Raw genomic sequence first — 25,807 nt, forward strand, 5'->3', positions numbered from 1 at the left:
CCAGAGCATGCATGCATAGTAACCCCAGCGTGTCCCAGCATGTGTCTCTGCCGACGTCTGTCTGTCTTCTCACAGGGGTTATCCTGCAGGCCAGGTGTGTCGCGGCTGCGCGGCTGGCTGCGCCTCCTGTGGGAAGAACGCCACCCACTGTCTCAGCTGCGAAGAACCTCTCCTCTTACACAAGCACCAGTGTGTGGACGAGTGTCCTCCGGCGCACACTGCGCACGACAGGGAGTGCCAACACTGCCCCTCAGTCTGCCGGGAGTGCAACCCTCTTGGGCAGTGCACAGGTGCTGGAAGATCTCAATGCTCATTCAGTTAAATCCAGAATGTGATTCTCTCTGTGTCGTCTTTGGATGATGTTATCAGTTCTGGCAAGTTGGTGTTTATCTTTAGCCACACTAGTGACATGGCTCTAGATGTGGTAATTCTGCTCAGTCAGCTGGTCCACCGCTTTGATTCAAACTGTCAGGAAACCAATGAATGCATGCACAACATGTCAGGGCAATCCATTTCACAGTTACGCTATTTCAACGTATGATTCCCCGACTTTCCCTCCAGCGCCAACATTTTGTTGACAGTAAAATAACTCAACTAATGGATGGATTGCCATGAAAGTTGACAGGCAATCACGTTGCCCACAGGAGGAATTGTAATTATAACTGATGATCCCTTAACTTTTCCTGTAGCGCCACTAACTACTTTGGATTATGACTGAACACCAAAGCAGTGACATTCCCATCAGCCTCAGCTGTATTTTGTGTTTAGCGCTACGTAAGCATGCTTTACAAGATATTGAAGGTGATAAACATTATACCTGATAATCATCACCAGGATTTAGCTTTGCTAATCCGAACACATTAGCATGCCGACTGTTACTCATAGCCTTGTTCTCCACTAAGTGCATTGTGTCTCAATGACATTGCCAGGCTGAGCGCGCTTGTCAAAAATGACAACATTTGACGTAAATCTTTCATTCACGTCGTGTCACTTTTTGAGAGCGCCTGACAGAAAGAGGACTTTCCTTCCTCTCGTTTGCCTCTCCAGGACTTGAGGCTGCATAGTATAGTTTTCACTGACTTGCACTAAGTTGTTCTTGCATGCAGTGCTAAAAGCTGTTCTTTGTGCAGGCTGTGAAGAGTATCACTTTCTTCACGAGGGACTGTGTGTCCTCGACTGTCCCGAGAGGTTCTTTGAGGACAAGGAGCAGAGGGAGTGTCTGCGTTGCCACCCTGACTGCGCTTTGTGCGACGGCCCGAACGTCAATGACTGTGACGCCTGTACGGACCCCGAGGCCGCGCTGCACAGAGGGGCGTGTCTGGCAGCATGCCCCTCCCACACCTATAGAGACGCCATGACAGGAGAATGCAAAGGTACAACAGAAAACATGCAGCACGCTGAATATTGTTTCACTCATTTTATTATGCATTCATACATTCAGAAGTCTTGCCCTTTTGGGTATGACAAAGTCAGAGATGCTCTATTTCTCCTGAAACTTTTTTGAATGTACTATTGAGCGTCCTTCGTGCATCTTCTCAATTATATTCTCTCCTATGCCTGAGTGTGTTTCCTGACTTTTAGCTCAGACTAAAATAGCAACGCTGTTTCAGACGGTTAACAGGCAGCTGTCAAACTTTGAAAACGGAACAGCGACGCCAAAGACAGTCCCTAGAGAAAGACGCTCTCTGGTTTTGTTCTTCAAAAACACAGAGGATGGTGTGTTTCTGCAAGGAAAGTGTTGTAGGCGATGCCCACTTTTGTTGCTCCATACAGTAGCTGCCAGCAGTAAGACATTTAAAAGGAAGTGCATTGCTGCACCGCACAATGGACAGAGGGTGATTTTATGTTTATTTTCATCTGAAGTGAAAACAGGCTGCAGAAAGTCTGCTCACAGATCACTCTTCGAGAACCCAATAGGTGGAAATCCGAACAGTGTTTCACTACAGGAAAACATGAATAATTCAAATCTTTGAATAGTAACATGTTTTATTATCAAAATAAACTGCTACCATGTTAGACATCGGCTACATTTGATGTTTCACGTGCTTCACTGTGTGATGTAATGCTTTGACTCTGGTACATTTCCAGACTGTGATGCGTCTTGCCTTACCTGCTCCCACGCCGGCTCCTGCACCAGCTGCAGAGAGGGTCAGAGGCTGGAGGGCCACGGCCACTGTGTGCGATCATCCAACAACTGCTCACCTCACCAGTACGCGGACCAGGCTGGGGAATGCCATCCGTGTCACAAATATTGCCACCGGTGTTCAGGTCCGGGCAAAGCTCACTGTCTGAGCTGCAACCAGAGACATCTCCTGCTCAGTGAGTCGACCTCGGTCTTTGTTTCGCGAATTCTCTAAAAATCGGCTGGATAGCTCTTGTTTGTTAGCCTTCTGATTATGTGTGTGTGTGTGTGTGTTTGTACAGATGGCACCTGTGTGGATGAATGCCCCAGGGGTTACTATGAAGAGTCGGGGCAGAAGTGTGAACCTTGCCATCCTTCCTGTCAGTCCTGCGTTGGAAAGCACAGCCACGAGTGTCTCGCCTGTAGAATCCACTTATTTCGAGAGGGCAAGGACTGTGTGGAGACCTGCCAGCACAGGTAGTTTAACCTGCTCACCGTCCAGCTGCGCCGCTCGTCCATCACATTAAGTGCGGTCACACAGTGTTGTCATTAATAAAAGATCGGCCGAGTCACTTAATGTCATCGTGGACACTAAACCGTTGCTTGCCTTCAGTTAGCTGGTCAGGGCTGCAGTTTTGGGGATAGAAGCTAATTTAGCTTGAGATTTAAATAGCCCTTCATGTGGCCTGTAAAATGCTAATTAGACTTTATTTTATTTGGGGTGCGGTGATTGAGAGAGTTAAATTAATGGACTGTTAAATTGAGGTGCAGTTATATACTCCAGAGAGGAAACACAAAAAGGGATGCAAAGGTTTTTTATTCCTGTGCCACCCTACATACTTTCAGACCTTCTTGGGAGCAAAGCAGCATATAGCAAATCAGGAAATAGGACTTTGAATTCATGCAGGACCTGTGTCTGACTCTCCTCAGCAGAGGTTTGAAGTGTTTTGTTTCCTCTCTCGTAGCGTCTTGGTTTCTCTCATGTCTGAGTACTTACGGTTGTGCAAAGCTGCAAGTGACTGAGTAGGAAAGGATGTTCCTTTGAGGACGAACGAAACTCCAATCTCATCTCCTTTTAATTGAATCTAATCTATCACAACTTTCTCGCTATCCATCCGATAGTCACTATGGAAACACAGGCTCAAGGATGTGCGAGAAGTGTGACCCGAGTTGCAGCGAGTGCATCGGGAGCGAGGAGGACAGCTGCCTGAGCTGCGCTCTGGGTCTCATCTACTTGCGGAGAGAAGGCCGTTGCCTCCCCTCGTGTCCTCAGGGATACTACCACGACAGCGCTCACAGGACCTGCGACGCCTGCCACGCCAGCTGCAGAACATGCTCAGGTATGAGCGTCCGCTCGGCAGTCCCTTGGTATCATGCAGACAAACATCTGCGGACTGCAGATGTGGAAATGGTAGATTGCTTGGACTGTGCTATGTTTCAATAATTATGTTTTATATATATATGCAGTACAGGTTCAAATGTACTGCATATGCACCATGAAACAAAATCACCATTCAGTTCACTAATATTTCCAGCAGCAGGACGGATTGACAAAAACAACCAAAAACACACGGTGCTCTTGTTCGTCGTAATGAAGGAACATGTCACCGAGGGCAGTGGTGTGGGTCAATCGATCTCCGTGGAACAGAGGAATAAACATCAGGCTTTGGCTACACAGACCATACTCCACTGCAGGATCAATTGATTGTTGGTTTTGATATTTTCTTGGGATTTGTTGAAAATGAGATAAAAGCAGAATATCCCCAGACGTGCTCTCTAACTTGTCATGTGTCTGCAGGCAGAGATTACCAGCCCTGTGACTCGTGCCACCCCGGATACCTGCTCTCAGACGGCTTGTGTGAGTCCATGTGCGACATCGGCCTGTATCCAGTGATGAAGGTAACAACGCTCTATGACTTTTTATTTAAAAAAAATGAAATCCTTACCCCGTCCTTGCCTCAGCCAACTAATTATTTCTAATATTTTGACCCTGGGTGTCATACAATGTAATTCAGACAGACTTATTACTGCACCGGTAGAACTCTCAAACAGCAGTATACATCTCCTGGCTCATGCTGTGAGGCAGCTGACTGAAAGTGTCTGGCAGGTAGATGCATATTAATGTGTTTAAGCTGAGAGGCAGTGCATCACTTACATTTTACAAATATATTTTGGAGGCAAAGAATCAGTAGTGTTAAAATGCGTGCTGAAGCTGTGAGTCTGGGTGTGTGGTATTTTCACTAGCAGTCCTCTCTCTTTGCCCTCATCAGAATTCAGGCCACGTTTGTGAAGACTGTGACGGATCCTGTATGGAGTGTCGCGGGCCTGGTCCAGCCAACTGCACCATGTGTCCTACTCAGGCCATCTTAGAGGCTGGAGGACGCTGTCTGCTTTGTTGCCGCCATGAGGAGGAGGACGATGCGGAGGAGGGGGAGGAGGCCACGACGGAGCAGCAGGACTGTTGTAACTGCACCGAGACTCGAGGTAGGCTGCAGGTCGGTCTTGCTTGTTGAAAGAGAATGGAGGAGGATGGAGGAGGATGGAGGAGGATGGAGGAGGATGGAGCGGCACATGTCTGGGTTTGACGTGTCGGATTTTGTCAACTTCAGATCATTTTAGCATCTTTTCTGGTTTTACAGGGGAATGATCTGTAGATTGAACTTCTCTCTGTTTGTCTTGCAAAGTAGACATAAATTATTAGGGCTGAATCAAATCAACATTTTCAATATTGCTTATCTTCATAATGATGCAGTATCTTCATATTAATGCAGTCCCAAATTGCCAAAAATACAGTGTATGTGCAGTGACAGATAGCTGAGGGCATGCTTTTTTCACATGCTATACTATGACTTTGTATTAATTCTTTCGACATCCTATACTATACTATGATTATTTTGTTTAGGATTTTTTTGACATACTATGCTATTGATTCTTTTATCATGTTCTATGACTTTATTCATTTTTTCATGGATCCCCTCCAGACTCTGCGATTAAACTTTTGCCAAAGTCAGGTTTCCTTGCTAGGTAATGAGGTTACTAGTAGGTCTTGTTGGTTCAGTGTGTTCACACCTGCCTTTCATTCAGGAGGTTGCTGGTTTAAACCTCAGAGAAGACAATGATGTTGCTGCTGTCACGTTTTTACCATTGTTCAGGTGGTTTTATAGTATTATAAAATGTATGCAATTTTGTTTTTTTTAAAAGATTCAGGATACCTAACCCTTACGACGTTTTTTCAACTTGCTGTACTATGACTTTATTTACATTTTTCGACATGCTATACTATGACTTTTTACAACATATGTACTATGACTTTTTTATGATTTTTTTTATGATTATATTTTGGACATACTATTGTATGACTTTTTATGACATACTATACTATGACTTTTTTATGACTTTTTTTGACATGATATACTATGACTTTTTTATAGACTATGAACTATAAAAAAGTCATAAAAAAGTGATAGTATAGTATGTCGAAAAAAGTCATAAAAAAGTCATAGTATAGCCTGTCGAAAAAAGTCAAAGTATAGGATGTCGAAAAAAGTCATAGTATAGTATGTCGAAAAAAGTCATAAAAAAGTCATAGTATAGCATGTCGAAAAAAGTCATAAAAAAGTCATAGTATAGCATGTCGAAAAAAGTCATAAAAAAGTCATAGTATAGCATGTCGAAAAAAGTCAAAGTATAGCATGTCGAAAAAAGTCATAGTATATTATGTCGAAAAAAGTCATAGTATAGCATGTCGAAAAAAGTCATAAAAAGTCATAGTATAGCATGTCGAAAAAAGTCATAGTATATTATGTCGAAAAAAGTCATAGTATAGCATGTCGAAAAAAGTCATAAAAAAGTCATAGTATAGCATGTCGAAAAAAGTCATAGTATAGCATGTCGAAAAAAGTCATAAAAAAGTCATAGTATAGCATGTCGAAAAAAGTCATAAAAAAGTCATAGTATAGCATGTCGAAAAAAGTCATAAAAAAGTCATAGTATAGCATGTCGAAAAAAGTCATAAAAAAGTCATAGTATAGCATGTCGAAAAAAGTCATAAAAAAGTCATAGTATAGCATGTCGAAAAAAGTCATAAAAAAGTCATAGTATATTATGTCGAAAAAAGTCATAGTATAGCATGTCGAAAAAAGTCATAGTATAGCATGTCGAAAAAAGTCATAGTATAGCTTGTCGAAAAAAGTCATAGTATAGCATGTCGAAAAAAGTCATAGTATATTATGTCGAAAAAAGTCATAGTATAGCATGTCGAAAAAAATCATAGTATAGCATGTCGAAAAAAGTCATATTATAGCATGTCGAAAAAAGTCATAGTATAGCATGTCGAAAAAAGTCATATTATAGCATGTCGAAAAAAATCATAGTATAGTATGTCGAAAAAAGTCATAGTATAGTATGTCGAAAAAAATCATATTATAGCATGTCGAAAAAAGTCATAGTATAGTATGTTGAAAAAAGTCATAATATATTATGTCAAAAAAAGTCATAGTATAGCGTGTCGAAAAAATTCAAAAAAAGTCATAGTATAGTATGTTGAAAAAAGTCATAGTATAGCATGTTGAAAAAAGTCATAGTATAGCATGTTGAAAAAAGTCATAATATATTATGTCAAAAAAAGTCATAGTATAGCGTGTCGAAAAAATAAAAAAAAAGTCATAGTATAGCGTGTCATAAAAATAGTGTATGTAAATAGTATGACTTTTTATGACATACTATACTATGACTTTTTCAGTTCTTTTCAACATAAAATCACAAGAATCAAAGTTGGTCTTGTTGGTTCAGTGTGTTCACACCTGCCTTTCATTCAGGAGGTTCCTGGTTCAAACCTGAGAGAAGACAACGATGTTGCTGCTGTAATGTTTTTACCATTGTTCAGGAGGTTTTATAGTATCATAAAATGTATGCATTTTTGTTGTTCAGGTGGTTTTATGACTTTTTTTGAAATGCTATACTATGACTTTCTTTGTTCTTATAAACATAAAATCACAAAGTTTATAGTTGGTATTGTTGGTTCAGTGTGTTCACACCTGCCTTTTAGTCAGGAGGTTGCTAGTTCAAACCTTAGAGAAGACAATGATGTTGCTGCTGTAATGTTTTCACCATTGTTCAGGTGGTTTAATAGTATTATAAAATGTATGCAATTTTGTTGTTTTTAAAAGATTCAGGATACCTAACCCTTATGATGTCTTTTCAACTTACTGTACTATGACTTTATTTACATTTTTAGACATACTCTACTATGACTATTTTTATGACTTTTTATGACATACTATACTTTGTCTTTTTTATCATGTTCTATGACTTTATTCATTTTTTCATGGATCCCCTCCAGACTCTGCGATTAAACTTTTGCCAAAGTCAGGTTTCCTTGCTAGATAAGGAGGTTCATAGTTGGTCTTGTTGGTTCAGTGTGTTCACACCTGCCTTTCATTCAGGAGGTTGCTGGTTCAAACCTTAAAGAAGACAATGATGTTGCTGCTGTCATGGTTTTACCATTGTTCAGGTGGTTTTATAATATTATAAAATGTATGCATTTTTGTTGTTTTTAAAAGATTCAGGATACCTAACCCTTACAACGTTTTTTCAACTTACTGTACTATGACTTTATTTACATTTTTCGACATGCTATATTATGATTTTTTACAACATATGTACTATGACTTTTTTATGATTTTTTTTTATGATTATATTTTGGACATACTATTGTATGACTTTTTATGACATACTATACTATGACTTTTTTATGACTTTTTTCGACATGATATACTATGACTTTTTGATACACTATGAACGATAAAAAAGTCATAAAAAAGTCATAGTATAGTATGTCGAAAAAAGTCATAAAAAAGTCATAGTATAGCATGTCGAAAAAAGTCATAAAAAAGTCATAGTATAGCATGTCGAAAAAAATTATAGTATAGTATGTCGAAAAAAGTAATATTATAGTATGTCAAAAAAAGTCATAGTATAGTATGTCGAAAAAAGTCATAGTATAGCATGTCGAAAAGTCATAATATAGCTTGTCGAAAAAAATCTTAAAAAAGTCATAGTATAGCGTGTAAAAAAAATCATAGCATAGTATGTCGAAAAAAGTCATAAAAAAGTCATAGTATAGTATGTTGAAAAAAGTCATAGTATAGTATGTCGAAAAAAGTCATAGTATAGTATGTCGAAAAGTCATAAAAAAGTCATAGTATAGCATGTCGAAAAAAGTCATAAAAAAGTCATAGTATAGCGTGTCGAAAAAAAAGTCATAGTATAGCGTGTCGAAAAAAGTCATAAAAAAGTCATAGTATAGCATGTCGAAAAAAAAGTCATAGTATAGCATGTCGAAAAAAGTCAAAGTATAGTATGTCGAAAAAAGTCAAAGTATAGTATGTCGAAAAAAGTCATAGTATAGCATGTCGAAAAAAGTCATAGTATAGTATGTCGAAAAAAGTCATAGTATAGTATGTCGAAAAGTCATAAAAAAGTCATAGTATAGCATGTCGAAAAAAGTCATAAAAAAGTCATAGTATAGCATGTCGAAAAAAGTCATAAAAAAGTCATAGTATAGCATGTCGAAAAAAGTCATAAAAAAGTCATAGTATAGCATGTTGAAAAAAGTCATAGTATAGCATGTTGAAAAAAGTCATAGTATAGTATGTCGAAAAAAGTCATAAAAAAGTCATAGTATAGTATGTCGAAAAAAGTCATAGTATAGTATGTCGAAAAAAAAGTCATAGTATAGCATGTCGAAAAAAAAGTCATAGTATAGCGTGTCGAAAAAGTCATAAAAAAGTCATAGTATAGCGTGTCGAAAAAAAAGTCATAGTATAGCGTGTCGAAAAAAGTCATAAAAAAGTCATAGTATAGCATGTCGAAAAAAAAGTCATAGTATAGCATGTCGAAAAAAGTCAAAGTATAGCATGCCGAAAAAAGTCAAAGTATAGTTTATGTCGAAAAAAGTCATAGTATAGCATGTCGAAAAAAGTCATAGTATAGCATGTTGAAAAAAGTCATAGTATAGTATGTCGAAAAAAGTCATAGTATAGTATGTCGAAAAAAGTCATAGTATAGTATGTCGAAAAGTCATAAAAAAGTCATAGTATAGCATGTCGAAAAAAGTCATAAAAAAGTCATAGTATAGCATGTCGAAAAAAGTCATAGTATAGCATGTTGAAAAAAGTCATAGTATAGTATGTCGAAAAAAGTCATAGTATAGTATGTCGAAAAGTCATAAAAAAGTCATAGTATAGCATGTCGAAAAAAGTCATAGTATAGTATGTCGAAAAAAGTCATAGTATAGTATGTCGAAAAGTCATAAAAAAGTCATAGTATAGCATGTCGAAAAAAGTCATAAAAAAGTCATAGTATAGCATGTCGAAAAAAGTCATAGTATAGCATGTTGAAAAAAGTCATAGTATAGCGTGTCGAAAAAAAAGTCATAGTATAGCGTGTCGAAAAAAAAGTCATAGTATAGCGTGTCGAAAAAAAAGTCATAGTATAGCGTGTCGGAAAAAAAGTCATAGTATAGCATGTCGAACAAAGTCATAGTATAGCATGTCAAAAAAAGTCATAGAATAGCATGTCGAAAAAAGTCATAAAAAAGTCATGAAAAAGTCATAGTACAGCATGTCGAAAAAGTCATAAAAAAGTCATAGTGTAGCATGTTGAAAAAAGTCATAGTATAGCATGTCGAAAAAAGTCATAGTATAGCATGTCAAAAAAAGTCATAGAATAGCATGTCGAAAAAAGTCATAAAAAAGTCATGAAAAAGTCATAGTACAGCATGTCGAAAAAGTCATAAAAAAGTCATAGTATAGCATGTCGAAAAAAAAGTCATAGTATAGCATGTCGAAAAAAGTCATAGTATAGCATGTCGAAAAAAAGTCATAGTATAGCATGTCGAAAAAAGTCATAGTATAGTATGTCGAAAAAAGTCATAGTATAGTATGTCGAAAAAAGTCATAGTATAGTATATCGAAAAAAGTCAAAGTATAGCATGTCGAAAAAAAGTCATAGTATAGCATGTCGAAAAAAAGTCATAGTATAGCATGTCGAAAAAAAGTCATAGTATAGTATGTCGAAAAAAGTCATAAAAAAGTCATAGTATAGCATGTCGAAAAAAGTCATAGTATAGTATATCGAAAAAAGTCAAAGTATAGCATGTCGAAAAAAAGTCAAAGTATAGTATGTCGAAAAAAGTCATAGTATAGCATGTCGAAAAAAGTCATAGTATAGCATGTCAAAAAAAGTCATAGTATAGCATGTTGAAAAAAGTCATAGTATAGCATGTCAAAAAAAGTCATAGTATAGTATGTCGAAAAAAGTCATAGTATAGCATGTCGAAAAAAGTCATAGTATAGCATGTCAAAAAAAGTCATAGTATAGCATGTCGAAAAAAGTCATAGTATAGCATGTCAAAAAAAGTCATAGTATAGTATGTCGAAAAAAGTCATAGTATAGTATGTCGAAAAAAGTCATGTATAGTATGTCGAAAAAAGTCATAGTATAGTATGTCGAAAAGTCATAAAAAAGTCATAGTATAGCATGTCGAAAAAAAAGTCATAGTATAGCATGTCAAAAAAAGTCATAGTATAGTATGTCGAAAAAAGTCATAGTATAGTATGTCGAAAAGTCATAAAAAAGTCATAGTATAGCATGTCGAAAAAAAAGTCATAGTATAGCATGTTGAAAAGTCATAATATAGCTTGTCGAACAAAATCTTAAAAAAGTCATAGTATAGCGTGTCAAAAAAAATCATAGCATAGTATGTCGAAAAAAGTCATATTATATTATGTCATAAAAAGTCATAAAAAAGTCATAGTATAGCATGTCGAAAAAAGTCATAGTATAGTATGTCGAAAAAAGTCATAAAAAAGTCATAGTATAGCATGTCGAAAAAAGTCATAGTATAGCATGTCGAAAAAAGTCATAGTATAGCATGTCAAAAAAAGTCATAGTATAGTATGTCGAAAAAAGTCAAAGTATAGCATGTCGAAAAAAAGTCATAGTATAGCATGTCGAAAAAAAGTCATAGTATAGCATGTCGAAAAAAAGTCATAGTATAGCATGTCGAAAAAAGTCATAGTATAGTATGTCGAAAAAGTCATAGTATAGTATGTCGAAAAAGTCATAAAAGTCATAGTATAGCATGTCGAAAAAAGTCATAGTATAGTATATCGAAAAAGTCATAGTATAGTATATCGAAAAAAGTCAAAGTATAGCATGTCGAAAAAAAGTCAAAGTATAGTATGTCGAAAAAAGTCATAGTATAGCATGTCGAAAAAAGTCATAGTATAGCATGTCGAAAAAAGTCATAGTATAGCATGTCAAAAAAAGTCATAGTATAGTATGTCGAAAAAAGTCAAAGTATAGTATGTCGAAAAAAGTCATAGTATAGTATGTCGAAAAAAGTCATAGTATAGTATGTCGAAAAGTCATAAAAAAGTCATAGTATAGCATGTCGAAAAAAGTCATAGTATAGTATATCGAAAAAAGTAAAAGTATAGCATGTCGAAAAAAAGTCATAGTATAGCATGTCGAAAAAAAGTCATAGTGTAGCATGTCGAAAAAAAGTCATAGTATAGCATGTCGAAAAAAGTCATAGTATAGTATGTCGAAAAAAGTCATAAAAATGTCATAGTATAGCATGTCGAAAAAAAGTCAAAGTATATTATGTCGAAAAAAGTCATAGTATAGCATGTCGAAAAAAGTCATAGTATAGTATATCGAAAAAAGTAAAAGTATAGCATGTCGAAAAAAAGTCATAGTATAGCATGTCGAAAAAAAGTCATAGTGTAGCATGTCGAAAAAAAGTCATAGTATAGCATGTCGAAAAAAGTCATAGTATAGTATGTCGAAAAAAGTCATAAAAATGTCATAGTATAGCATGTCGAAAAAAAGTCAAAGTATAGTATGTCGAAAAAAGTCATAGTATAGTATGTCGAAAAAAGTCATAGTATAGTATATCGAAAAAAGTAAAAGTATAGCATGTCGAAAAAAAGTCATAGTATAGCATGTCGAAAAAAAGTCATAGTGTAGCATGTCGAAAAAAAGTCATAGTATAGCATGTCGAAAAAAGTCATAGTATAGTATGTCGAAAAAAGTCATAAAAATGTCATAGTATAGCATGTCGAAAAAAAGTCAAAGTATAGTATGTCGAAAAAAGTCATAGTATAGCATGTCGAAAAAAGTCATAGTATAGCATGTCGAAAAAAGTCATAGTATAGCATGTCGAAAAAAGTCATAGTATAGCATGTCGAAAAAAAGTCATAGTATAGCATGTCGAAAAAAGTCATAGTATAGCATGTCGAAAAAAAGTCATAGTATAGCATGTCGAAAAAAGTCATAGTATAGTATGTCGAAAAAAGTCATAGTATAGTATGTCGAAAAAAGTCATAGTATAGTATATCGAAAAAAGTCAAAGTATAGCATGTCGAAAAAAAGTCATAGTATAGCATGTCGAAAAAAAGTCATAGTATAGCATGTCGAAAAAAAGTCATAGTATAGTATGTCGAAAAAAGTCATAAAAAAGTCATAGTATAGCATGTCGAAAAAAGTCATAGTATAGTATATCGAAAAAAGTCAAAGTATAGCATGTCGAAAAAAAGTCAAAGTATAGTATGTCGAAAAAAGTCATAGTATAGCATGTCGAAAAAAGTCATAGTATAGCATGTCAAAAAAAGTCATAGTATAGCATGTTGAAAAAAGTCATAGTATAGCATGTCAAAAAAAGTCATAGTATAGTATGTCGAAAAAAGTCATAGTATAGCATGTCGAAAAAAGTCATAGTATAGCATGTCAAAAAAAGTCATAGTATAGCATGTCGAAAAAAGTCATAGTATAGCATGTCAAAAAAAGTCATAGTATAGTATGTCGAAAAAAGTCATAGTATAGTATGTCGAAAAAAGTCATGTATAGTATGTCGAAAAAAGTCATAGTATAGTATGTCGAAAAGTCATAAAAAAGTCATAGTATAGCATGTCGAAAAAAAAGTCATAGTATAGCATGTCAAAAAAAGTCATAGTATAGTATGTCGAAAAAAGTCATAGTATAGTATGTCGAAAAAAGTCATGTATAGTATGTCGAAAAAAGTCATAGTATAGTATGTCGAAAAGTCATAAAAAAGTCATAGTATAGCATGTCGAAAAAAAAGTCATAGTATAGCATGTCAAAAAAAGTCATAGTATAGTATGTCGAAAAAAGTCATAGTATAGTATGTCGAAAAGTCATAAAAAAGTCATAGTATAGCATGTCGAAAAAAAAGTCATAGTATAGCATGTTGAAAAGTCATAATATAGCTTGTCGAACAAAATCTTAAAAAAGTCATAGTATAGCGTGTCAAAAAAAATCATAGCATAGTATGTCGAAAAAAGTCATATTATATTATGTCATAAAAAGTCATAAAAAAGTCATAGTATAGCATGTCGAAAAAAGTCATAGAATAGTATGTCGAAAAAAGTCATAAAAAAGTCATAGTATAGCATGTCGAAAAAAGTCATAGTATAGCATGTCGAAAAAAGTCATAGTATAGCATGTCAAAAAAAGTCATAGTATAGTATGTCGAAAAAAGTCAAAGTATAGCATGTCGAAAAAAAGTCATAGTATAGCATGTCGAAAAAAAGTCATAGTATAGCATGTCGAAAAAAAGTCATAGTATAGCATGTCGAAAAAAGTCATAGTATAGCATGTCGAAAAAAAGTCATAGTATAGCATGTCGAAAAAAAGTCAAAGTATATTATGTCGAAAAAAGTCATAGTATAGCATGTCGAAAAAAGTCATAGTATAGTATATCGAAAAAAGTAAAAGTATAGCATGTCGAAAAAAAGTCATAGTATAGCATGTCGAAAAAAAGTCATAGTGTAGCATGTCGAAAAAAAGTCATAGTATAGCATGTCGAAAAAAGTCATAGTATAGTATGTCGAAAAAAGTCATAAAAATGTCATAGTATAGCATGTCGAAAAAAAGTCAAAGTATAGTATGTCGAAAAAAGTCATAGTATAGTATGTCGAAAAAAGTCATAGTATAGTATATCGAAAAAAGTAAAAGTATAGCATGTCGAAAAAAAGTCATAGTATAGCATGTCGAAAAAAAGTCATAGTGTAGCATGTCGAAAAAAAGTCATAGTATAGCATGTCGAAAAAAGTCATAGTATAGTATGTCGAAAAAAGTCATAAAAATGTCATAGTATAGCATGTCGAAAAAAAGTCAAAGTATAGTATGTCGAAAAAAGTCATAGTATAGCATGTCGAAAAAAGTCATAGTATAGCATGTCGAAAAAAAGTCATAGTATAGCATGTCGAAAAAAGTCATAGTATAGCATGTCGAAAAAAAGTCATAGTATAGCATGTCGAAAAAAGTCATAGTATAGTATGTCGAAAAAAGTCATAGTATAGTATGTCGAAAAAAGTCATAGTATAGTATATCGAAAAAAGTCAAAGTATAGCATGTCGAAAAAAAGTCATAGTATAGCATGTCGAAAAAAAGTCATAGTATAGCATGTCGAAAAAAAGTCATAGTATAGTATGTCGAAAAAAGTCATAAAAAAGTCATAGTATAGCATGTCGAAAAAAGTCATAGTATAGTATATCGAAAAAAGTCAAAGTATAGCATGTCGAAAAAAAGTCAAAGTATAGTATGTCGAAAAAAGTCATAGTATAGCATGTCGAAAAAAGTCATAGTATAGCATGTCAAAAAAAGTCATAGTATAGCATGTTGAAAAAAGTCATAGTATAGCATGTCAAAAAAAGTCATAGTATAGTATGTCGAAAAAAGTCATAGTATAGCATGTCGAAAAAAGTCATAGTATAGCATGTCAAAAAAAGTCATAGTATAGCATGTCGAAAAAAGTCATAGTATAGCATGTCAAAAAAAGTCATAGTATAGTATGTCGAAAAAAGTCATAGTATAGTATGTCGAAAAAAGTCATGTATAGTATGTCGAAAAAAGTCATAGTATAGTATGTCGAAAAGTCATAAAAAAGTCATAGTATAGCATGTCGAAAAAAAAGTCATAGTATAGCATGTCAAAAAAAGTCATAGTATAGTATGTCGAAAAAAGTCATAGTATAGTATGTCGAAAAGTCATAAAAAAGTCATAGTATAGCATGTCGAAAAAAAAGTCATAGTATAGCATGTTGAAAAGTCATAATATAGCTTGTCGAACAAAATCTTAAAAAAGTCATAGTATAGCGTGTCAAAAAAAATCATAGCATAGTATGTCGAAAAAAGTCATATTATATTATGTCATAAAAAGTCATAAAAAAGTCATAGTATAGCATGTCGAAAAAAGTCATAGAATAGTATGTCGAAAAAAGTCATAAAAAAGTCATAGTATAGCATGTCGAAAAAAGTCATAGTATAGCATGTCGAAAAAAGTCATAGTATAGCATGTCAAAAAAAGTCATAGTATAGTATGTCGAAAAAAGTCAAAGTATAGCATGTCGAAAAAAAGTCATAGTATAGCATGTCGAAAAAAAGTCATAGTATAGCATGTCGAAAAAAAGTCATAGTATAGCATGTCGAAAAAAGTCATAGTATAGCATGTCGAAAAAAAGTCATAGTATAGCATGTCGAAAAAAAGTCAAAGTATATTATGTCGAAAAAAGTCATAGTATAGCATGTCGAAAAAAGTCATAGTATAGTATATCGAAAAAAGTAAAAGTATAGCATGTCGAAAAAAAGTCATAGTATAGCATGTCGAAAAAAAGTCATAGTGTAGCATGTCGAAAAAAAGTCATAGTATAGCATGTCGAAAAAAGTCATAGTATAGTATGTCGAAAAAAGTCATAAAAATGTCATAGTATAGCATGTCGAAAAAAAGTCAAAGTATAGTATGTCGAAAAAAGTCATAGTATAGTATGTCGAAAAAAGTCATAGTATAGTATATCGAAAAAAGTAAAAGTATAGCATGTCGAAAAAAAGTCATAGTATAGCATGTCGAAAAAAAGTCATAGTGTAGCATGTCGAAAAAAAGTCATAGTATAGCATGTCGAAAAAAGTCATAGTATAGTATGTCGAAAAAAGTCATAAAAATGTCATAGTATAGCATGTCGAAAAAAAGTCAAAGTATAGTATGTCGAAAAAAGTCATAGTATAGCATGTCGAAAAAAGTCATAAAAAGTCATAGTATAGCATGTCGAAAAAAGTCATAGTATATTATGTCGAAAAAAGTCATAGTATAGCATGTCGAAAAAAGTCATAAAAAAGTCATAGTATAGCATGTCGAAAAAAGTCATAGTATAGCATGTCGAAAAAAGTCATAAAAAAGTCATAGTATAGCATGTCGAAAAAAGTCATAAAAAAGTCATAGTATAGCATGTCGAAAAAAGTCATAAAAAAGTCATAGTATAGCATGTCGAAAAAAGTCATAAAAAAGTCATAGTATAGCATGTCGAAAAAAGTCATAAAAAAGTCATAGTATAGCATGTCGAAAAAAGTCATAAAAAAGTCATAGTATATTATGTCGAAAAAAGTCATAGTATAGCATGTCGAAAAAAGTCATAGTATAGCATGTCGAAAAAAGTCATAGTATAGCTTGTCGAAAAAAGTCATAGTATAGCATGTCGAAAAAAGTCATAGTATATTATGTCGAAAAAAGTCATAGTATAGCATGTCGAAAAAAATCATAGTATAGCATGTCGAAAAAAGTCATATTATAGCATGTCGAAAAAAGTCATAGTATAGCATGTCGAAAAAAGTCATATTATAGCATGTCGAAAAAAATCATAGTATAGTATGTCGAAAAAAGTCATAGTATAGTATGTCGAAAAAAATCATATTATAGCATGTCGAAAAAAGTCATAGTATAGTATGTTGAAAAAAGTCATAATATATTATGTCAAAAAAAGTCATAGTATAGCGTGTCGAAAAAATTCAAAAAAAGTCATAGTATAGTATGTTGAAAAAAGTCATAGTATAGCATGTTGAAAAAAGTCATAGTATAGCATGTTGAAAAAAGTCATAATATATTATGTCAAAAAAAGTCATAGTATAGCGTGTCGAAAAAATAAAAAAAAAGTCATAGTATAGCGTGTCATAAAAATAGTGTATGTAAATAGTATGACTTTTTATGACATACTATACTATGACTTTTTCAGTTCTTTTCAACATAAAATCACAAGAATCAAAGTTGGTCTTGTTGGTTCAGTGTGTTCACACCTGCCTTTCATTCAGGAGGTTCCTGGTTCAAACCTGAGAGAAGACAACGATGTTGCTGCTGTAATGTTTTTACCATTGTTCAGGAGGTTTTATAGTATCATAAAATGTATGCATTTTTGTTGTTCAGGTGGTTTTATGACTTTTTTTGAAATGCTATACTATGACTTTCTTTGTTCTTATAAACATAAAATCACAAAGTTTATAGTTGGTATTGTTGGTTCAGTGTGTTCACACCTGCCTTTTAGTCAGGAGGTTGCTAGTTCAAACCTTAGAGAAGACAATGATGTTGCTGCTGTAATGTTTTCACCATTGTTCAGGTGGTTTAATAGTATTATAAAATGTATGCAATTTTGTTGTTTTTAAAAGATTCAGGATACCTAACCCTTATGATGTCTTTTCAACTTACTGTACTATGACTTTATTTACATTTTTAGACATACTCTACTATGACTATTTTTATGACTTTTTATGACATACTATACTTTGTCTTTTTTATCATGTTCTATGACTTTATTCATTTTTTCATGGATCCCCTCCAGACTCTGCGATTAAACTTTTGCCAAAGTCAGGTTTCCTTGCTAGATAAGGAGGTTCATAGTTGGTCTTGTTGGTTCAGTGTGTTCACACCTGCCTTTCATTCAGGAGGTTGCTGGTTCAAACCTTAAAGAAGACAATGATGTTGCTGCTGTCATGGTTTTACCATTGTTCAGGTGGTTTTATAATATTATAAAATGTATGCATTTTTGTTGTTTTTAAAAGATTCAGGATACCTAACCCTTACAACGTTTTTTCAACTTACTGTACTATGACTTTATTTACATTTTTCGACATGCTATATTATGATTTTTTACAACATATGTACTATGACTTTTTTATGATTTTTTTTTATGATTATATTTTGGACATACTATTGTATGACTTTTTATGACATACTATACTATGACTTTTTTATGACTTTTTTCGACATGATATACTATGACTTTTTGATACACTATGAACGATAAAAAAGTCATAAAAAAGTCATAGTATAGTATGTCGAAAAAAGTCATAAAAAAGTCATAGTATAGCATGTCGAAAAAAGTCATAAAAAAGTCATAGTATAGCATGTCGAAAAAAATTATAGTATAGTATGTCGAAAAAAGTAATATTATAGTATGTCAAAAAAAGTCATAGTATAGTATGTCGAAAAAAGTCATAGTATAGCATGTCGAAAAGTCATAATATAGCTTGTCGAAAAAAATCTTAAAAAAGTCATAGTATAGCGTGTAAAAAAAATCATAGCATAGTATGTCGAAAAAAGTCATAAAAAAGTCATAGTATAGTATGTTGAAAAAAGTCATAGTATAGTATGTCGAAAAAAGTCATAGTATAGTATGTCGAAAAGTCATAAAAAAGTCATAGTATAGCATGTCGAAAAAAGTCATAAAAAAGTCATAGTATAGCGTGTCGAAAAAAAAGTCATAGTATAGCGTGTCGAAAAAAGTCATAAAAAAGTCATAGTATAGCATGTCGAAAAAAAAGTCATAGTATAGCATGTCGAAAAAAGTCAAAGTATAGTATGTCGAAAAAAGTCAAAGTATAGTATGTCGAAAAAAGTCATAGTATAGCATGTCGAAAAAAGTCATAGTATAGTATGTCGAAAAAAGTCATAGTATAGTATGTCGAAAAGTCATAAAAAAGTCATAGTATAGCATGTCGAAAAAAGTCATAAAAAAGTCATAGTATAGCATGTCGAAAAAAGTCATAAAAAAGTCATAGTATAGCATGTCGAAAAAAGTCATAAAAAAGTCATAGTATAGCATGTTGAAAAAAGTCATAGTATAGCATGTTGAAAAAAGTCATAGTATAGTATGTCGAAAAAAGTCATAAAAAAGTCATAGTATAGTATGTCGAAAAAAGTCATAGTATAGTATGTCGAAAAAAAAGTCATAGTATAGCATGTCGAAAAAAAAGTCATAGTATAGCGTGTCGAAAAAGTCATAAAAAAGTCATAGTATAGCGTGTCGAAAAAAAAGTCATAGTATAGCGTGTCGAAAAAAGTCATAAAAAAGTCATAGTATAGCATGTCGAAAAAAAAGTCATAGTATAGCATGTCGAAAAAAGTCAAAGTATAGCATGCCGAAAAAAGTCAAAGTATAGTTTATGTCGAAAAAAGTCATAGTATAGCATGTCGAAAAAAGTCATAGTATAGCATGTTGAAAAAAGTCATAGTATAGTATGTCGAAAAAAGTCATAGTATAGTATGTCGAAAAAAGTCATAGTATAGTATGTCGAAAAGTCATAAAAAAGTCATAGTATAGCATGTCGAAAAAAGTCATAAAAAAGTCATAGTATAGCATGTCGAAAAAAGTCATAGTATAGCATGTTGAAAAAAGTCATAGTATAGTATGTCGAAAAAAGTCATAGTATAGTATGTCGAAAAGTCATAAAAAAGTCATAGTATAGCATGTCGAAAAAAGTCATAGTATAGTATGTCGAAAAAAGTCATAGTATAGTATGTCGAAAAGTCATAAAAAAGTCATAGTATAGCATGTCGAAAAAAGTCATAAAAAAGTCATAGTATAGCATGTCGAAAAAAGTCATAGTATAGCATGTTGAAAAAAGTCATAGTATAGCGTGTCGAAAAAAAAGTCATAGTATAGCGTGTCGAAAAAAAAGTCATAGTATAGCGTGTCGAAAAAAAAGTCATAGTATAGCGTGTCGGAAAAAAAGTCATAGTATAGCATGTCGAACAAAGTCATAGTATAGCATGTCAAAAAAAGTCATAGAATAGCATGTCGAAAAAAGTCATAAAAAAGTCATGAAAAAGTCATAGTACAGCATGTCGAAAAAGTCATAAAAAAGTCATAGTGTAGCATGTTGAAAAAAGTCATAGTATAGCATGTCGAAAAAAGTCATAGTATAGCATGTCAAAAAAAGTCATAGAATAGCATGTCGAAAAAAGTCATAAAAAAGTCATGAAAAAGTCATAGTACAGCATGTCGAAAAAGTCATAAAAAAGTCATAGTATAGCATGTCGAAAAAAAAGTCATAGTATAGCATGTCGAAAAAAGTCATAGTATAGCATGTCGAAAAAAAGTCATAGTATAGCATGTCGAAAAAAGTCATAGTATAGTATGTCGAAAAAAGTCATAGTATAGTATGTCGAAAAAAGTCATAGTATAGTATATCGAAAAAAGTCAAAGTATAGCATGTCGAAAAAAAGTCATAGTATAGCATGTCGAAAAAAAGTCATAGTATAGCATGTCGAAAAAAAGTCATAGTATAGTATGTCGAAAAAAGTCATAAAAAAGTCATAGTATAGCATGTCGAAAAAAGTCATAGTATAGTATATCGAAAAAAGTCAAAGTATAGCATGTCGAAAAAAAGTCAAAGTATAGTATGTCGAAAAAAGTCATAGTATAGCATGTCGAAAAAAGTCATAGTATAGCATGTCAAAAAAAGTCATAGTATAGCATGTTGAAAAAAGTCATAGTATAGCATGTCAAAAAAAGTCATAGTATAGTATGTCGAAAAAAGTCATAGTATAGCATGTCGAAAAAAGTCATAGTATAGCATGTCAAAAAAAGTCATAGTATAGCATGTCGAAAAAAGTCATAGTATAGCATGTCAAAAAAAGTCATAGTATAGTATGTCGAAAAAAGTCATAGTATAGTATGTCGAAAAAAGTCATGTATAGTATGTCGAAAAAAGTCATAGTATAGTATGTCGAAAAGTCATAAAAAAGTCATAGTATAGCATGTCGAAAAAAAAGTCATAGTATAGCATGTCAAAAAAAGTCATAGTATAGTATGTCGAAAAAAGTCATAGTATAGTATGTCGAAAAGTCATAAAAAAGTCATAGTATAGCATGTCGAAAAAAAAGTCATAGTATAGCATGTTGAAAAGTCATAATATAGCTTGTCGAACAAAATCTTAAAAAAGTCATAGTATAGCGTGTCAAAAAAAATCATAGCATAGTATGTCGAAAAAAGTCATATTATATTATGTCATAAAAAGTCATAAAAAAGTCATAGTATAGCATGTCGAAAAAAGTCATAGTATAGTATGTCGAAAAAAGTCATAAAAAAGTCATAGTATAGCATGTCGAAAAAAGTCATAGTATAGCATGTCGAAAAAAGTCATAGTATAGCATGTCAAAAAAAGTCATAGTATAGTATGTCGAAAAAAGTCAAAGTATAGCATGTCGAAAAAAAGTCATAGTATAGCATGTCGAAAAAAAGTCATAGTATAGCATGTCGAAAAAAAGTCATAGTATAGCATGTCGAAAAAAGTCATAGTATAGTATGTCGAAAAAGTCATAGTATAGTATGTCGAAAAAGTCATAAAAGTCATAGTATAGCATGTCGAAAAAAGTCATAGTATAGTATATCGAAAAAGTCATAGTATAGTATATCGAAAAAAGTCAAAGTATAGCATGTCGAAAAAAAGTCAAAGTATAGTATGTCGAAAAAAGTCATAGTATAGCATGTCGAAAAAAGTCATAGTATAGCATGTCGAAAAAAGTCATAGTATAGCATGTCAAAAAAAGTCATAGTATAGTATGTCGAAAAAAGTCAAAGTATAGTATGTCGAAAAAAGTCATAGTATAGTATGTCGAAAAAAGTCATAGTATAGTATGTCGAAAAGTCATAAAAAAGTCATAGTATAGCATGTCGAAAAAAGTCATAGTATAGTATATCGAAAAAAGTAAAAGTATAGCATGTCGAAAAAAAGTCATAGTATAGCATGTCGAAAAAAAGTCATAGTGTAGCATGTCGAAAAAAAGTCATAGTATAGCATGTCGAAAAAAGTCATAGTATAGTATGTCGAAAAAAGTCATAAAAATGTCATAGTATAGCATGTCGAAAAAAAGTCAAAGTATATTATGTCGAAAAAAGTCATAGTATAGCATGTCGAAAAAAGTCATAGTATAGTATATCGAAAAAAGTAAAAGTATAGCATGTCGAAAAAAAGTCATAGTATAGCATGTCGAAAAAAAGTCATAGTGTAGCATGTCGAAAAAAAGTCATAGTATAGCATGTCGAAAAAAGTCATAGTATAGTATGTCGAAAAAAGTCATAAAAATGTCATAGTATAGCATGTCGAAAAAAAGTCAAAGTATAGTATGTCGAAAAAAGTCATAGTATAGTATGTCGAAAAAAGTCATAGTATAGTATATCGAAAAAAGTAAAAGTATAGCATGTCGAAAAAAAGTCATAGTATAGCATGTCGAAAAAAAGTCATAGTGTAGCATGTCGAAAAAAAGTCATAGTATAGCATGTCGAAAAAAGTCATAGTATAGTATGTCGAAAAAAGTCATAAAAATGTCATAGTATAGCATGTCGAAAAAAAGTCAAAGTATAGTATGTCGAAAAAAGTCATAGTATAGCATGTCGAAAAAAGTCATAGTATAGCATGTCGAAAAAAGTCATAGTATAGCATGTCGAAAAAAGTCATAGTATAGCATGTCGAAAAAAAGTCATAGTATAGCATGTCGAAAAAAGTCATAGTATAGCATGTCGAAAAAAAGTCATAGTATAGCATGTCGAAAAAAGTCATAGTATAGTATGTCGAAAAAAGTCATAGTATAGTATGTCGAAAAAAGTCATAGTATAGTATATCGAAAAAAGTCAAAGTATAGCATGTCGAAAAAAAGTCATAGTATAGCATGTCGAAAAAAAGTCATAGTATAGCATGTCGAAAAAAAGTCATAGTATAGTATGTCGAAAAAAGTCATAAAAAAGTCATAGTATAGCATGTCGAAAAAAGTCATAGTATAGTATATCGAAAAAAGTCAAAGTATAGCATGTCGAAAAAAAGTCAAAGTATAGTATGTCGAAAAAAGTCATAGTATAGCATGTCGAAAAAAGTCATAGTATAGCATGTCAAAAAAAGTCATAGTATAGCATGTTGAAAAAAGTCATAGTATAGCATGTCAAAAAAAGTCATAGTATAGTATGTCGAAAAAAGTCATAGTATAGCATGTCGAAAAAAGTCATAGTATAGCATGTCAAAAAAAGTCATAGTATAGCATGTCGAAAAAAGTCATAGTATAGCATGTCAAAAAAAGTCATAGTATAGTATGTCGAAAAAAGTCATAGTATAGTATGTCGAAAAAAGTCATGTATAGTATGTCGAAAAAAGTCATAGTATAGTATGTCGAAAAGTCATAAAAAAGTCATAGTATAGCATGTCGAAAAAAAAGTCATAGTATAGCATGTCAAAAAAAGTCATAGTATAGTATGTCGAAAAAAGTCATAGTATAGTATGTCGAAAAAAGTCATGTATAGTATGTCGAAAAAAGTCATAGTATAGTATGTCGAAAAGTCATAAAAAAGTCATAGTATAGCATGTCGAAAAAAAAGTCATAGTATAGCATGTCAAAAAAAGTCATAGTATAGTATGTCGAAAAAAGTCATAGTATAGTATGTCGAAAAGTCATAAAAAAGTCATAGTATAGCATGTCGAAAAAAAAGTCATAGTATAGCATGTTGAAAAGTCATAATATAGCTTGTCGAACAAAATCTTAAAAAAGTCATAGTATAGCGTGTCAAAAAAAATCATAGCATAGTATGTCGAAAAAAGTCATATTATATTATGTCATAAAAAGTCATAAAAAAGTCATAGTATAGCATGTCGAAAAAAGTCATAGAATAGTATGTCGAAAAAAGTCATAAAAAAGTCATAGTATAGCATGTCGAAAAAAGTCATAGTATAGCATGTCGAAAAAAGTCATAGTATAGCATGTCAAAAAAAGTCATAGTATAGTATGTCGAAAAAAGTCAAAGTATAGCATGTCGAAAAAAAGTCATAGTATAGCATGTCGAAAAAAAGTCATAGTATAGCATGTCGAAAAAAAGTCATAGTATAGCATGTCGAAAAAAGTCATAGTATAGCATGTCGAAAAAAAGTCATAGTATAGCATGTCGAAAAAAAGTCAAAGTATATTATGTCGAAAAAAGTCATAGTATAGCATGTCGAAAAAAGTCATAGTATAGTATATCGAAAAAAGTAAAAGTATAGCATGTCGAAAAAAAGTCATAGTATAGCATGTCGAAAAAAAGTCATAGTGTAGCATGTCGAAAAAAAGTCATAGTATAGCATGTCGAAAAAAGTCATAGTATAGTATGTCGAAAAAAGTCATAAAAATGTCATAGTATAGCATGTCGAAAAAAAGTCAAAGTATAGTATGTCGAAAAAAGTCATAGTATAGTATGTCGAAAAAAGTCATAGTATAGTATATCGAAAAAAGTAAAAGTATAGCATGTCGAAAAAAAGTCATAGTATAGCATGTCGAAAAAAAGTCATAGTGTAGCATGTCGAAAAAAAGTCATAGTATAGCATGTCGAAAAAAGTCATAGTATAGTATGTCGAAAAAAGTCATAAAAATGTCATAGTATAGCATGTCGAAAAAAAGTCAAAGTATAGTATGTCGAAAAAAGTCATAGTATAGCATGTCGAAAAAAGTCATAGTATAGCATGTCGAAAAAAAGTCATAGTATAGCATGTCGAAAAAAGTCATAGTATAGCATGTCGAAAAAAAGTCATAGTATAGCATGTCGAAAAAAGTCATAGTATAGTATGTCGAAAAAAGTCATAGTATAGTATGTCGAAAAAAGTCATAGTATAGTATATCGAAAAAAGTCAAAGTATAGCATGTCGAAAAAAAGTCATAGTATAGCATGTCGAAAAAAAGTCATAGTATAGCATGTCGAAAAAAAGTCATAGTATAGTATGTCGAAAAAAGTCATAAAAAAGTCATAGTATAGCATGTCGAAAAAAGTCATAGTATAGTATATCGAAAAAAGTCAAAGTATAGCATGTCGAAAAAAAGTCAAAGTATAGTATGTCGAAAAAAGTCATAGTATAGCATGTCGAAAAAAGTCATAGTATAGCATGTCAAAAAAAGTCATAGTATAGCATGTTGAAAAAAGTCATAGTATAGCATGTCAAAAAAAGTCATAGTATAGTATGTCGAAAAAAGTCATAGTATAGCATGTCGAAAAAAGTCATAGTATAGCATGTCAAAAAAAGTCATAGTATAGCATGTCGAAAAAAGTCATAGTATAGCATGTCAAAAAAAGTCATAGTATAGTATGTCGAAAAAAGTCATAGTATAGTATGTCGAAAAAAGTCATGTATAGTATGTCGAAAAAAGTCATAGTATAGTATGTCGAAAAGTCATAAAAAAGTCATAGTATAGCATGTCGAAAAAAAAGTCATAGTATAGCATGTCAAAAAAAGTCATAGTATAGTATGTCGAAAAAAGTCATAGTATAGTATGTCGAAAAGTCATAAAAAAGTCATAGTATAGCATGTCGAAAAAAAAGTCATAGTATAGCATGTTGAAAAGTCATAATATAGCTTGTCGAACAAAATCTTAAAAAAGTCATAGTATAGCGTGTCAAAAAAAATCATAGCATAGTATGTCGAAAAAAGTCATATTATATTATGTCATAAAAAGTCATAAAAAAGTCATAGTATAGCATGTCGAAAAAAGTCATAGAATAGTATGTCGAAAAAAGTCATAAAAAAGTCATAGTATAGCATG

At 32.4% G+C, this 25,807-nt stretch overlaps 1 protein-coding gene across 1 annotated transcript in view; it reads left to right on the forward strand.

Annotated features, from left to right (window-relative positions):
- The window catches only part of pcsk5a (proprotein convertase subtilisin/kexin type 5a), a 46,008-nt gene that overhangs the window by 16,088 nt on the left and 4,113 nt on the right, over nucleotides 1-25,807 (forward strand). The window contains exons 30-36 of the mRNA XM_068705602.1: nucleotides 76-290; nucleotides 1,131-1,373; nucleotides 2,089-2,319; nucleotides 2,425-2,599; nucleotides 3,245-3,462; nucleotides 3,921-4,021; nucleotides 4,393-4,606. Coding sequence (XP_068561703.1) covers nucleotides 76-290; nucleotides 1,131-1,373; nucleotides 2,089-2,319; nucleotides 2,425-2,599; nucleotides 3,245-3,462; nucleotides 3,921-4,021; nucleotides 4,393-4,606 — 1,397 coding nt within the window. The remainder of the gene's footprint in view (nucleotides 1-75; nucleotides 291-1,130; nucleotides 1,374-2,088; nucleotides 2,320-2,424; nucleotides 2,600-3,244; nucleotides 3,463-3,920; nucleotides 4,022-4,392; nucleotides 4,607-25,807) is intronic.

The sequence above is a fragment of the Cebidichthys violaceus genome, unplaced genomic scaffold, assembly GCF_023349555.1.
Source record: "Cebidichthys violaceus isolate CVI_PGR_0920_01 unplaced genomic scaffold, fCebVio1.0.p SCAF_12, whole genome shotgun sequence".
In the NCBI taxonomy this organism is placed as follows: domain Eukaryota; kingdom Metazoa; phylum Chordata; class Actinopteri; order Perciformes; family Stichaeidae; genus Cebidichthys; species Cebidichthys violaceus.